Source organism: Rhineura floridana, chromosome 1 (assembly GCF_030035675.1).
Source record: "Rhineura floridana isolate rRhiFlo1 chromosome 1, rRhiFlo1.hap2, whole genome shotgun sequence".
NCBI lineage: Eukaryota > Metazoa > Chordata > Lepidosauria > Squamata > Rhineuridae > Rhineura > Rhineura floridana.
In genome coordinates this window covers 168,326,306-168,340,602 of record NC_084480.1, presented here as the reverse complement: position 1 = coordinate 168,340,602, position 14,297 = coordinate 168,326,306, and the positions used below count along the sequence as shown (strand labels likewise).

Sequence of the window (14,297 nt, the reverse complement as noted above, 5' to 3'; positions counted from 1 at the left end):
TTCTTTTATGCACCTATGTTTAAATAATTATTAACAGATCTACCTCTAATAATTTGGTGAGGATTCTTGGTTGAGAGTTTGGTATTAAAGCTGGTCCTAACCAATTGGTCAAGCTGCTTCTGAGTGGCTTTAATGCTCAAGGAGCAGAGAATCTGGTTTCTGGCTCTTGCTCCATTGTATCGCAAGTGACATCTGGTGTGTAGCTTAGGCGACTCCTGACCCAGGTTGGAGTGGACTTAAAGAGTGGTGGCAGCATTCTACTTTGAAGCTTCATGAGATTTGGCATGTCCCAAGCTACTTAGGAATTGAAAAAGTAAAGACCAGCACCTTTAAACAAAACAAGCCATGAGCCAGTGTAGTTTTTATGGGTGTTCCATGCAGGTTCTGCACTCTGAACCAACGAAGTTTCCAAGCAGTCTTCAATGGAAAGTCAGAGCACAACACAATGCAAACAGGATGTTACCAGGTTATGGATAAGACTATTTCTATCTAGAAGAAGGTTTATGCTATCTGACCATCAAAGGATAAGACCAAATGTATTAGCACCCACAACCTGCAAAACTTGTTTCCTTAAGACAGAGGAAGATAGCCTTGTTTGGCCAGAGAGCTGCATTTCCTGCTCCCTCACTGTCTGAGGGTTGCATATCAGTGCTGGTCGTGGTCAAAGTGGGCCACTACATACTCACACTCTCTTTCTGTGCACACTCACCACTCCTGCTTCTCAGCTGATTGACAAACAGTTGAGCAGGAGGTAAGAGGTGGTTGCAAAGGTGGCCCACATATATGCACACATATACGGAGCCAGTTTCCCTTCTAATCCTTGATCAACCTGATGAATTTGTTGGACCTTTCCAGCCAGAGAGCCGTTCAGAGGTCCAACAAGTTCATCACAGAGATTAGCTCAGTTGAATTACTTATCTTCGTTATTGCTCCTCAGCGCAATCTTTCCCAATTGCTCTGGAAAGTTCTCTGCAAAAGGAAGAAAAGTATGCGGCAGACACCCCTGCAGACATTTAAGAACATTTATCTCTGTGCAACTCCCTTTCCCTCATTTAATCTCATATTAGCCCAGTAATGCCAGTTATATGTGACTTGCATTACACAGCAATTTTCACTGCTGCAGAAGCTGCTCCTGTGCTACATACAGAAATGTAAAGGATCTAAGGGGGTCAAAAAAGGACTTGCGGGTGGCATCTGCACACTACAGGCATCTTTGTCATCTCTGCTTTAGCGAGAGTGCAGTTCCATCAAGGACAGGCTAAACATCATCTCCCTGGAGAGATTAACAGTAACTTCATCTTCTCCAAGTTGAGCTTCAGTTTACTGGCCCTCATCCAGTCCATTACTAATTCTAGACACTGATTTTCTGCACATTCTCAGATTCACTTGAATCTGATAAAAAGGAGAAATATAGCTGGATGTCATCAGTATACTGATGACACCTCAGTCCAAATCCCCAGATGACCTAATTTAGCAGTTTCATGTGGATGTTAAACAGCATGCAGGGCAAAATATTCCCAAAATATGCACATCAAGGTATAACTGCCATGGAGCAGAGTAATGGTCCTGATCACCATCGTCTAGAAGCAGCCATCCAGACAGGAATGAAAGCACTGGAGCACAGTTCCCCCAGTACCCATCTGACAGATGATTCATAAGGATACCATGATCAATAGTACTGAAAGCTGCTGAGAGGTAGCAGGGAGACACTCTTTTTGTTCTCCTGGTATAAGCCATCAATCAGTACCAAACCCAGGTCAAGGACCAGACTGAAATGGATCCAGACAATCTGTCTAAAAATGCTTGGAGTTGCACAGCACTCACCCACTTCAGCACCTTTTCTATGACGGTTATTATGTTCTTCTTGTTATTTAACTGTATATCCTGCTCTTCTTCCCAAAGGAGCCCAAACACATCAACAAAACAATTTAACAACAACTACAACAAGAAAAAGAAAAGCATTCTAAAAACAGTTACAATTAAAAATATTCTTTCATCCAGTGATATCCAGGTTGCCAGGAACAGTCTTCTTCAGCCATCAAAAGTCCGAGTAAACAAGAATGTTTTCAAATACCTCCTAAAAGTCAATAGACAGATGCACCTCACTGAAGAGGGCACTCCACAAATGGGGAGCCACCACTTAAAAAGCCCTGTCATGGGTGAATGCCAACCAAGCAGCCACCAGTGGTAGCACCACCAAGGCCTTGCCTTGGGTCTCAAATAGTTAATACTGGGGAAGACGCTCTTTTAGGTTTTTGGGCCCCAAGCCATTTAGGGCTTCATATGCCAGTACTAACACCTTGAATTGGGCCTAGTAGCTCACTAGCAGCCAGACCAAGAATGGCCATAGCTGGCAAATCAACCTAAGCTGGGCATAAGCACTCCTGGTTAGTTAATCAGCCTTCCCCAACCTGATGCCTTTCACATTGTTTTGCATTACAACTGCTATTACTCTGACCAATGGCCATGCTGATGGGGCTGACAGGAGTTGCAATCCAAAACCTCTGGATGGCACCAGGATGGAGCTGGAATTCAGCAGACACCTGCCAGCAACTACCCTGAGCTCAACTTAGTTTTTTTTAATTAAAGTTTAAGTCCTGGAAAATATGAGTGAAAGATCTACAAACCCAACCCCACCCATTTTGCTGGAAGAGAACTTTAAAAGAAAGCAAACTATTAAGACTCTATGGAGAATTCCTTGCAGTCTGTTGTGATAAGTGGCTCTAATTTTGGAGCACTCCCCCTAAAATAAATAAATAAACAAACACAGCTCTCTCGTTCATCAATATGAACACAGTATATGAGCTTATTTATCAATAGAACACAAAATATACACTGATCATTGAACTTACTTGACCCCACATGCTGACAGTAGTTCCTAAATATAAGCCCCTCTTTCACTGTCCTACCACAGAAGGTTCCCTTACTTGAACAACAGTCATGGGCTTAGAAATCACACTTTATATGAAGCAGCAGAATTGTGTCTGCAAGCAAACATTCTGGATGGCCTTGGGTTAAACTGAACAGAAGCTGCTTATGGACCAACCTTTCTCCACCTTGGATCTGCTGCCTTCTTTCTTAGAGATCATGATACTGGTGCTCTTGCCAAACCTTTCTTGCCTCAGTGCCTAAGAACATAAATATACATATTATTGATATTTCATAGGTTTTGAGAACTTGAATAGAATGAAATGAAATGGAAATGGACTGCCTTCAAGTCAATTCTGACTTATGGTGACCCTATGAATAGGGTTTTCATAAGCAGTATTCAGGGTTGGTTTACCATTGCCTTCCTCTGAGACTGAGACTGGCCCAAGGTCAGGTGATTGACAAATGAATGACCTCGCTACCTGTCAAATTCAGCCTGCGAGGGTTGGCCAATGGTCAGGAAAGATGGGAGTTGTGGTCCAACAACATCTGGAGGCACACTGGTTGGGAAAGGCTGCTCTAACCACTACAACTCCAAATGAAACTGCCTATAATAAGAAGGTAAAGCAGAGTTTGCTCACAGACAGTTTTCTCCCTCTGAGAAGCAACAAACCTGCTCACTCACTTCAGTATTGCTCTTAGTCCTTTAGGTCTCCAGGAAAGACTTCAGGGCTTTATTTTGAAAACAATTTGCTTTAAAATTGCACACATAGGGCCAATTAGATGCAATGCTAAATGCATCATTAGAAGCCATAGGTTGTATTCAGCTACATCCTATTCAGAATAGACTTGCTGAAATTAATGAACCTAAGTTAGTCATGTCTATTAACTTCAATGGGTGTACTCTAAGTAAGACTACCATTGAATATCACCCAATGTCAGATTTAAAAAATTGAACAGCAGGTCCCTCCCCAGCCACGATACCAAGGAAAATCCCACCCACCCCCACCCTCCAGCTATTAGCCTTAGGAAAAAAAGTTCCTACTGGTGCCCCTGGTGAGCTCAGCTTCCTCCCACATTCAGCAATTTGAGCACTGATTCCACTGTCAGACCTGCCTCTGTCACCGCACTTTAGATGGGCTGTCAATGTTTGGGTTTTTTTAGTATTTCATGTGCTCTTATTTGTTACCTTTTTAAAAAACACAGTTTAAAGCAGCTTGAAAAGCCTTCTCCAAGGATGGGGAAATGCAGCTTTGTGATGTCACAGATGCCAGCCCATCCTGTGCTCAGCCAGCTTCAGCTGCAAGCTTATTGAACTAGTCTGCCCAGCTTGATCCTAGTGAAAAAACTGCTTAAACAGACAGTATCGAGCGGACTTCTAGAGTAGCCCCACCATTCAAACCGTAGGCAAGCTGAAGCTATCTAGTATATGAAAGTGCCAAGAGCAGGGTGGGAGAAAGCTTCCAAAGATGAAACAGCCGTTCCATTTTAGTCAGCAGCTTTCTCCTGCTCGTATCTCTGGGAAGGTTCCTCCTGGACCTCAGAGATCTGGCTCTCTTGCTGTTCTCCTGCAAATTATTTTTCACACATGTGCAGCACCTTAAAACTTACAAGGGGTGTTCCGTAACTTTGAAACCATCACTGAGAATGCCATGTCTCAAGCCAGTCAGTCAAGCAACCGTCCACCCACCAGAACTTTGGCGGAATGGACACATGAAGTAGAGACTCTCAACGTGCAGGTACATTATTTTAGGAGAAATCAGTAAATGATGTATCCTGGACTCAGGCCACTTAGGGATGCAGACAAGACCGCTTAGGGCAAGGATGGGAAATGTAATCTGGCTGGCAGACCATGCTGGCTGGCATCTCCCCTACCCCTCGCAGGCTGAATTTGACAGGTAGCGAGGTCATTCATTTGTCAATCACCTGACATCACAATGGTGTCAGGTGATGATTACTGGGACTTCAAAGCACCACACAGGGTTTGAAAAGAGAGAGTTCCAGAGCACAGGTGCTGCCACACTAAAGAATAACTCCTAATGGTACTACCATTGTGTGGCACTTGCAAAATTGCACGTTCTGACTTACGTTCCTTTCCTTCTTCATCTTTGTGTTCCCACTGAAAGAGCATATGAGTGAGGAAAGAGAATGCGATACTATACTATTACAAATTTCTATTTATAACCCTGGCTCCAAAGGAATGCGGCCCTTGAAAGAAAAAATATTTCCCAGTTTTCCTTTACTTGGAAATCTATAGAATTCCTACAACTTACATAGGACGGACAATGCTAGGTTGTTCATGCAATATGATTTTCGACTGTCTGCACACTAAAGTGTTAATGTCACACAGATTCAATTTTTCTGTGTGCATTTCTGTGCATATTTGTCCACACATGATCCCTTCCAATTTAAACATTATCTCAATGTTTCCTATTTGCACTTGTGGGCAGTGCCTGATGTGATGCATTCACACTGTGTGTTGTTTTCCCCTCCCCTCAGTGCTCCACCTTCCTTGAGTTCTGGAAACTTGAGATCCATTGTGAGCAAGTAGGCAGGTGTTTGCTGACTTGTGCACGTGGTCAATTTTTAAAAAAGGTTTCCTGATACACCAGACTCGCACAAAACAGCTGGCTAAAAATTAAAACAATAACGTGTGTTATGCCCACAACCACCAGTAGCCCACCAAGGAGCACCTCGCCAATGGAAGTAGGGGGTGTGGCGATAGATGGCACCCATCAAACATCATCACACACACACACACAAATCCTTACCCATACAATACGCTTCAGTATATCCACATTTGGGCAATATAATATGCAATTTTATGTTGTTGTTTTTTCTTTACTACATTATTTGTGGATTTGGAAAATCCAAAATAAATGTGGGGAAATGTGGGCTTCCATTTGGATGAAAACAACATTGTGTGGACAATGCAAAAAACATGCACACATGGGAAGCACCAAACCAACTTTAAACTGCTATGTGTACACAGTCTTCATTGACCCTCATTTGCCTAACACCATTCACCAGTGAACAGAATTCCTAGATATTCTACATAACATTCAATTAGTGTGTGTTGCCTGCAACATTTGTATATTAATTATACATGAATTACACTGTTCCCTGTCCCCATGACCCAACAGATCTCAGTGTTCCTGTTTATTATGGGGATTGACAGTAGACGAAACAATTGGCTGCCATACTTTGATGGCTCCTATTGCCTGTACCCTGAAAATGCTAGTATACCTAAGGAACTCAAAGACTTGTAGTTTTGGGAACAGTAAGTCAAATAGCATAATACACTTCTCAAGCTACCGAAGCACTCTCTCCTCCTTTATTCTACAGCAGCAGTGGGGAACCCATGGCTCTCCAGACGTTGTGGGACCAACTCCCCTCAGCCCCAACCAGCATGGCAAATGGTCAGTGACTGGGAACTGGAGTCCAACAACATCTCGAGGATCACAGTGGCACAGACGATTGAAAACACTTGTTTGTTCTAACTGGTTCTAGCAAATCTCACAAGAGGTAGACATGCTACACAGATATCAGTGAAATAATTCTCAATCATGATCTGAATTTCTTTCCTCGTGGCAATGCGCTTGCAATCTGGATACATTTTCCCACTCTATGCTTGAGCCCTGAGCACAAGCTAGCTAAAAAGTGACAGAAGATGCCTTTTAATCCCTTCTCAGCTGAGCTGTCTGTATTTGCCCCTTGCCAACCTTCTGAGAGATAATGTTCTCTCACAGACACCCATTCTTACTTCAGACTCATCCTTTCGTTTGAGCTGGGTAACGGAAGCTTCATTTTTCTCTTGAGGAATTTGGCCCTTCAGTTGCTGATGTAAAACTTGCAGTTCGCAACTTCTTTCTATTAGAGCTTGTGCCATTTTCTCAGAAGACATCTAAAAAGCAACAAGGAAAATAAAGAGAAAGGCAGGAAGTAAGAACCAACTTCTGTCACAGAAAATGTTGTCAGCATATAAGAATTGCCATGCTGGCCTGCAGGCCTAGTTAGGCATGCCAGGCCTCTGAATTTGGCTTGCAAGCCCATTTGGGGCAAGCACAGCCATCTGTTAGACACTTGCTGTCATCTGACATCAGGTATGAAGATCTGTTATCTCTGATAAGCAATAAGAGACTTCTTATCGCTGATCCTAGTGTTGTGGGACTACAACGCTAAGGTTGAAGATAAGCCTTTGTCTGCTCCCAGCTTGAACTTTGAATCACCTGACAGTAGGTGACTGACAGGCTGGTGGCCCACAGAAGATAAGCCAATTCTGGATTCAGCCGTCAGGCTGAAAAAGGTTTTCCACCCTGGGATCTAATCCAACTTTCCATTTCCAACAGGAAGCTCAGATGGCTCTGGAAAGCTCACAAGCAGCACAAAAAGGTAACAGCCAGCCTCTGTTATTTTGCCATCCAGTACTTATTTCTTTTTCAGCATTTATATTCTGTTTCTCCACCTCACTCTATATATGTATTTTATTATGGATATCTTACATATAATACTTTTCTAAGGCTGTCGTCATGCTGTGGTGTTGCAAACTACAGTGTGAGGAGAGCCTTCTAAACATGTTGGGCCATGGTGGAGGCAGCAGACAAGGCGGGCAGTGGGCAAGGCGGCTCAAGTGAGCCGTGGAGGAATAATCACAGCAGGCTGGGGCAGCTCCTCAGCAAAGCACCTCCAGGTCTGCCGCCACCACTCACCTCACCAATGATGCTGTTTCAGCCTCATCAGCTGAGACAAGGAGGGAAGTTTGGGTCTACTCTGAGTAGGACAAGCATTGAATGCCACTCCGCACTGGGGAGCATCAGGACCTAATGGAGTGGTAGAACCACCATTGCATCTGCAGCCTTGCTGCTCATGCTAGCAAAGGTAAAAGGAGTGTGAGGTATTGCTTCAGGGGCAGGGCTGAGTCAGCCCCATCACCATCATATGATGGTATCAGGCCCAATTTAGGCTCCAGACTGGAACAGTGATTTGACTGCCCCCCTTCTGCAATGGCTGATGTCAACAGGTGAGCTGAAGATGTGGCTGTGGCCCTGCTCTTCTGTACAACCATGATGCACTCTGACCACAGTTTGGACTATGCATATATGCTATGTTTCTGACATTCCAACATCAGCTTCTAAAGCCCTAAAAAGACTGCGGCAATGAAAGCTGTAGTGGACAAACTTTTTTCCACCAAGAGCTGGATTCTCATGGAATAATCTCTCAGCAGTGGGGGGTGGGGGGTGCGGCAGCAAAAATGGCAGTGGGTAGGATCAGAGGGACTTCACATACTCTCTCTCCTAGTCCTCTGCCCTACTGGGTAACCCTTCCTTATGATTCCCATGATGACTGACCCCATGCTGCTATTAAGCTTTTTCCTTAGCTTAAGTGGGGGAGCAATTTCCCTTAGCATCATGGGAAGGAAGGTTTGAAACTTTCTTCCCCTTGCAACCCCCACCCCCTTGTGCTGCTCTGCTGACTGAGGAACAGGTGAGAATGGTGAAAAGGGAGCTGGTCTACAGAAAAATGTTAGTTGTTAATCTTCATCTCCTGGTGCTCTGCTCAGTGGGAGGGTGTGTGTTGCCAGACCTGTAAGATCTGGCAGTGGGCCAGAAACAGCTTAGGGAGGGGCACAGATTGTACAATTCTGAAAAGAGATAGGAAAAAAGGCATGTTTCTCAGAGACTATGCATACTCACTGGAGAATGTGCACACTGCCTGGTGAATGTACAAAATGCAGTTGAGATATGCACAACTCCCTCTTCATGGAAGGTTAATGTGCACATTATCTATGAGGCTTGGTGAATGTGCACAATGGCCGGTTACTATGCACATTAACCGCTCAACTTACATTCCCCTTAATGTATACACACACACACACACACACGGTAAGACAAGTATACATACATAAATAAAAAAGAAATTAAAAAAAGGGGAAAAAATCAGTCAATATAAAAAAGCAGCAGCCAAAAAACTACATTAAAATAAAGCATCAGAATCAGAGAATGCCTACTGGAAAAGGTAAGGGTTAGCTATCTGCCAAAAGATGGTCTGCAATGAGGCAAGGTGAGCTTCCTTTGGCAGGGTGATCCATCATCTTGGTGCTACCAAAGAAAGGTCCTAATGCTCATGACCAGCTGCCACACTTCCAACGGTGGGAGGGAGTGGGGACAGAGAATAATGCCCCAGTAAAAGATTTGAGACAGATTCATATAGCTTGAAGCAATTCTTAAGATACTCTAGCTGGAGGCCACTTAGTGAATTGAGACCAGAAAAATTTGTGTAATATGTTCCTATCTGCTTGCTCCACTGAGCAACCTTGCAAAACCTTCTGAACCCATCAAAGCTTCCAAACTGTTTTCAAAAGGTAGCCCCATATTGCAATAATCTAACCTGCAAGCGACGAGGGCAGGTGTGGGGAATCTTTTTGGCTCCCGCATGGCCCAGCTTTGACAGATGGGCAGGGCAACCCACTTGTCAAACATGTGACATAATTATGCCATCACACAATTGACAGATGGGTTGTCCTGCCCACCTTTCAAAATTCCAGCATAGGAGGATGAAAAGGGAAATGCAGGAAAAGACTTTGTGATCCTCCCCACGGTTCTCCTTTGCACCTCTGATATTAGAGATACAAAGGAGAACAGCAAGGAGGATTACAAAGGGTTTTCAAAGCCTCCCTGTACATCCTTTCTACCTCCTATGTCAAAGGTGGAAAGGAGCCATGCGGGATAGCTTCAAAGAGCAGCATCAGTGGTTGGGTAGTTGGGAGCGTGCCTTGATCCAGCAAAGAAACAACAGAAGCCCACTTTAAGCTCCTGATTGTTCCCTTGTAGCATGATGTCATATTGCTATATGATGTCATGTGTAGGGCAGGTGGGTGTGGCTTCTCCAAAATGGCCTGGAGGTTCCCCACCCCTGGGCTAGAATATGAATAACCATGTGCATAGTGTAGGGACAGTGCAATTCTGTCAAAAACACTTAAATTCCACATTGGCGGAATCCCTTACTGACACAGCCTTTGTCTTGACTGGATTCATCCTCATCCACTGTAAAACAGATACATCAGTTTAGAACGTCCAACTCTTCCCTGGGATTGCAAGATGGATTAAGAGACAAGAGCTTGGTATCATCTACATAATGATGATATTCTAGCTTAAATCTCCAGATGACATTATTCAGTTGTTTCATGTAAATGTTAAACAGCATGGGAAACTTTGTGGTCTTCTCCTAGACTAAAGAATATAGAGCACGAACAGCAGTGTCCTACGACCACCTTCTGGAACAGTCTAGTCAGGAAGCACCAAAGCCACCACAATACAGCGCTTCCTTGTCCCAGTCTAGCTAAAAAATCCCATGGTTGATGGTAATGAACTCCACCAAGAGATCAAGGAGAATAAACAGGGTCACACTTCCCTTATACATCTCCCAGTGTTGGTGACAAAGGCAGTTTAGTCCCCAAACTGCTGAAGGGCCTCAGATTCCTCAGCCCTGGCTTAAGCCTAACCAAGTAGTGTTCTATCCATGAGAAAGGAGCTATATCAAGTTTCCTGAAAAGTGCTAGGATAAGAACATAAGAAGAGCCTGCTGGATCAGGCCAGTGGCCCATCTAGTCCAGCATCCTGTTCTCACAGTGGCCAACCAGGTGCCTGGGGGAAGCCCGCAAGCAGGACCTGAGCAATATACTCGTCATCAGCTTCCTGACAAACAAAACATCACAGATTAAGAGTACACCTTGTCACATAGATGGAACCAGCTATAATTTGAGACAGGCCCACAGCCACGATAGGGGCCATGAAATCCTGAGTCACACCGGACAATAAAGTTTTGCTCTGGATGTCCATGACAGCAATGCCTGGGCATCTCCGACACCACCTCAGAGAGAGGGAGATTTCTAGGCAGCAGGGAGAGTGATTCGCTAGCAGGATTCCTAGCGCGTCTCAAGTGCCCAAGCATCAGATACAAATGTTTGAAATTGGAAGATTGCTAAGTAGGGACACATAACAGGCTTATGTTATGTTATATTGTGAGAACATAACATAAGGAAAGCCCTGCTGGTTCAGGCCAAGACTCATCCAGTCTAGCATCTTGTTCTCACAGTGGCCAACCAGATGCCTATGGGAAGCCTGCAAGCAGGACCCAAGCACAGGAGCACTTTCCCCACTTGTGATTCCCAGCAACTGGTATTCAGAGGCATACTGCTTCCGGCAGTAGAGGGGGATTATGACCATAATAACTAGTAGCCATGGACAGACCATGGGAAATCCACCTCCCCAACCACTGAGTCTATACTGCTGATACATGTGAAATCTGTGAACGCAGCTTGGAGAAATTAATACCTGAAGCACAGGAAAGCAGTGTCAATCATACTGAACAGCTGCACTTTGCCCAACTTACACAACTTTGCTGCTCTTTGTTGCTCACAGCTTGAAACAACTCCTGAAGCTCAGCCACTTGTTCCACAGCCTGTCGGCTCTTGTCTTTGAGGAGTTCCTCAATTATCTGCTCTTTTTGCTGAAGATGGAGGTACAGCTCTTCCACAATGTCCCTCTGCCCAGGTCCCAGTTTGCACAGCAGTGTTGCTGACAGCGCCTAAGATAACAAGAGACATAAGGGTAAGGAGGAGAACAGGGCTTCCATCCAGGGCTAGTGCCAAAGGTCTCCCAGGTCGGGCCTTGGCTGAGGGCCCCTCCTTAGGGTGTGGGGGTAGCGCTCCCCTTCCACATTCCTTGCCAGGGTTGACTCCCAACCCTGCCGCAGATCGCAGAGAGGGATCTCCCAGCCCCCTTTAAAGACCGTGTGGGCCTGCAGAACCCACCTGCTTCCCTTTCTGTGAATGCCCTGCGCGCACAACTGGCATCAATCAAGATGGCAGCAGAGGCTTCTATAAGGGGCTAATGCCCCTACCACCATCTTGATTGATGGCAGACATGTGAGCGCACACAATGTAGCGTGCATGCATGCCATCAACAAAGATGGTGGCAGGGGTATCAGCCCCTTAAGAGAAGCCTCCGCCGCCATCTTGGTTGATGGCAGCGACTTCAGAGCAAGAGAAAAAAGGTAAGTGGAGTGGTCCTGCACAGTCGGGGGGGGACTGGGAGCTGGGGGCCCAGGTGGGCTGGCACCCAAGAGCCCAGTCATGCCTGGAGCTGGCCCTGGTTCCATCTCCAGACAAGATGAACAGATCAAGGAGAAAATACAGCTCCTATGCCTTTAACAGTTGTGTAAAAGAAGGAATTTCAGCTACTGTAGCTTCCAAGACCTGCTCACACCTGCTGATAAATTTTCCCTCCTGAAATCCCCTCTTCTACACAGATTATTAAAGGTGCAGGAGCACTGTCTTCTTTCACCTGGGTATCTCCAGAGGTCCTATTGCTTTACTGCTGACTCAGCTGCAAACAGTGAAGGCTGGTCCAATAGGGCTACTGGTGCACAGCCCTCCCAAGGAGAATATCAAGTATTTTTTTAAAAAAGAATCCCCCCTCAAAGCCAGATACTCTTTCCTGTCCTACAGAAATGTTATACTTCCATGAACTTCCATAGATGTGGGGAAATATTTCTGTTAATCTCCTGTTCTCTGGCCAATCAGGCCTCTGCACCACTCAGCCAATCCAAATCCAAAAGGTCCCTCCCATGTGTCTCTAAGCAGAAAAGCCATGTAACTTGGGGTGTGTGTGTGTGTCTGTGTTCCAGCCCCTATTGAGAAGGCTTCCACTCCATCGGTTGTTATGAGGGCTATCCAGCACAGCCAGTATAGCAAATTAGGGAGGAGTCAGAGAGATTAGGGAAGATTGCTTCAAGAGCAGTCCAGTGTGGTAGCCTTAGCCTATTATCAGAATCATACATTGCTTCTGAATATGGCCAGAGCCGTTTCCATGAAAGCCAGGTCTCAATAAACAGTCTTGGCAGCTAGCCAACAGAAAAGTATAGTTGCTAGTTTGAATAGCTTTTTTTTAAAAAAAGTTAAAAGACAGCAATGGTGGACAGAATATGTGAGTAAAGGTAAAGGTGTCCCCGCACTTGTAGCGCGAGTCGTTTCCGACTCTTAGGGTGACGTCTTGCGACATTTACTAGGCAGATCGTATATATGGGGTGGGATTGCCAGTTCCACCCCCAGCCTTTCTTTACCCCCCAGCATATGCCGGGTACTCATTTTACCGACCACGGATGGATGGAAGGCTGAGTGGACCTCGACCCCTTTTACCGGAGATTTGACTTCCTCCTTCCGTTGGAATCGAACTCCGGCCGTGAATGGTGGAAGAGGATTGGGAGGAGAAATGGTGGGTAGCTTCTGTGTGTGTTGTAACTTTCAAGATTTGTGTGTTATTGAAACTGTGGGGTTTGTGTTGGTCTCCAGGTTTCAGAAAAATTATGTACAGTAGATTCTGCTTCCTCTTCTTTAGGTTTTAAAAAATGATATGCATGTATTTCTTTGGTTGGCTACTGTGAGAACAGGATATTGGACTAGATAGGCCTTTGGTCTGACCCAGCAGACTCTTCTATGGTGATTATAAGATGTACTGTTTATGCAAAGGATACCTGTTGTGCAGAGGTTCCTCACTGGTGAGGCAGCTGCACTCTCTGCAAGCTCATGCCAGTTATTTCTGAGGCTTATAGATCCTAATCATATCTCCTCTGCTCAACTCTGTGAGAGGAGACTGTGGTTTGAGAGAAGTTGATGGTGTTTATAGTTATACCCCTCAACCTGTCTCTCACTTAGACTGGATAGAATATTGCCTGTCCCTTTTTCTTCTCAGTAAGCCAAGTGGCAAGAATCTCCCTGTCTTTTTACCTTTTTTTAAAAAAAGAACTCGCATCAGTGGATCTGGAGACTTATCTGAAAAATCCTTCTCTCTGTCACTGGCTCATTGTGTGTTGTTGAGTACATTACTCTAATCAAAGGGGCAGCCAACTAGCCATGACCTATAGCAGAAAACAAATAATAGTAAGTAGCACTTTAGAGGCTAGCAAATATATTATTCCATAAGCTTTGATAGATTACCAAGAATGATGCATCTGATGAAATGGACTTTAGCCCCAAAAGCTTATACCATAATAAATTTGTTGGTCTTTAAGGTACTAGTACTTTCTTTTTGCAGACTTGCAAAAATTGCACTACGATTCACTTTACAGGGTTGATGTGAGGATAAAAAACCTAGAAAACAGTTTTGCAAACTTAAAATGTTATTACAAAAAGTAGGATGGTGCAGAGAACTCAATGCACAGAGCCTTCATGTAGTATTAGACCATGGATTGCATCCTGTCTGCACATCCTACTCAGGCAAGCTTGTCCTAGCAGACAGCTACACATTGAATTTGCCAACAACCAACATGTAAAGTCCAATGTTTGTAGGCTTGAATATCTGGGTTGTGTTCCAGATTCTTTTTTCTTTGATTCTGGGGTTAAGCTTTTTTCATTATTCCATCCTGGGTCC

General features: G+C 44.7%; 1 protein-coding gene across 8 annotated transcripts in view; it reads right to left on the bottom strand.

Annotated features, from left to right (window-relative positions):
* The window catches only part of LOC133364404 (myomegalin-like), a 164,637-nt gene that overhangs the window by 64,560 nt on the left and 85,780 nt on the right, over positions 1–14,297 (bottom strand). For all 8 annotated transcript variants that reach the window (XR_009757937.1, XM_061584874.1, XM_061584884.1 and 5 more), the window contains 3 exons: positions 11,260–11,454; positions 6,632–6,772; positions 3,047–3,128 (listed from right to left, as the gene is read on the bottom strand). Coding sequence is in view for 7 of the 8 variants with exons in the window: in XM_061584874.1 (XP_061440858.1) it covers positions 3,047–3,128; positions 6,632–6,772; positions 11,260–11,454 (418 nt within the window). In the remaining variant the exon portion in view is untranslated. The remainder of the gene's footprint in view (positions 1–3,046; positions 3,129–6,631; positions 6,773–11,259; positions 11,455–14,297) is intronic.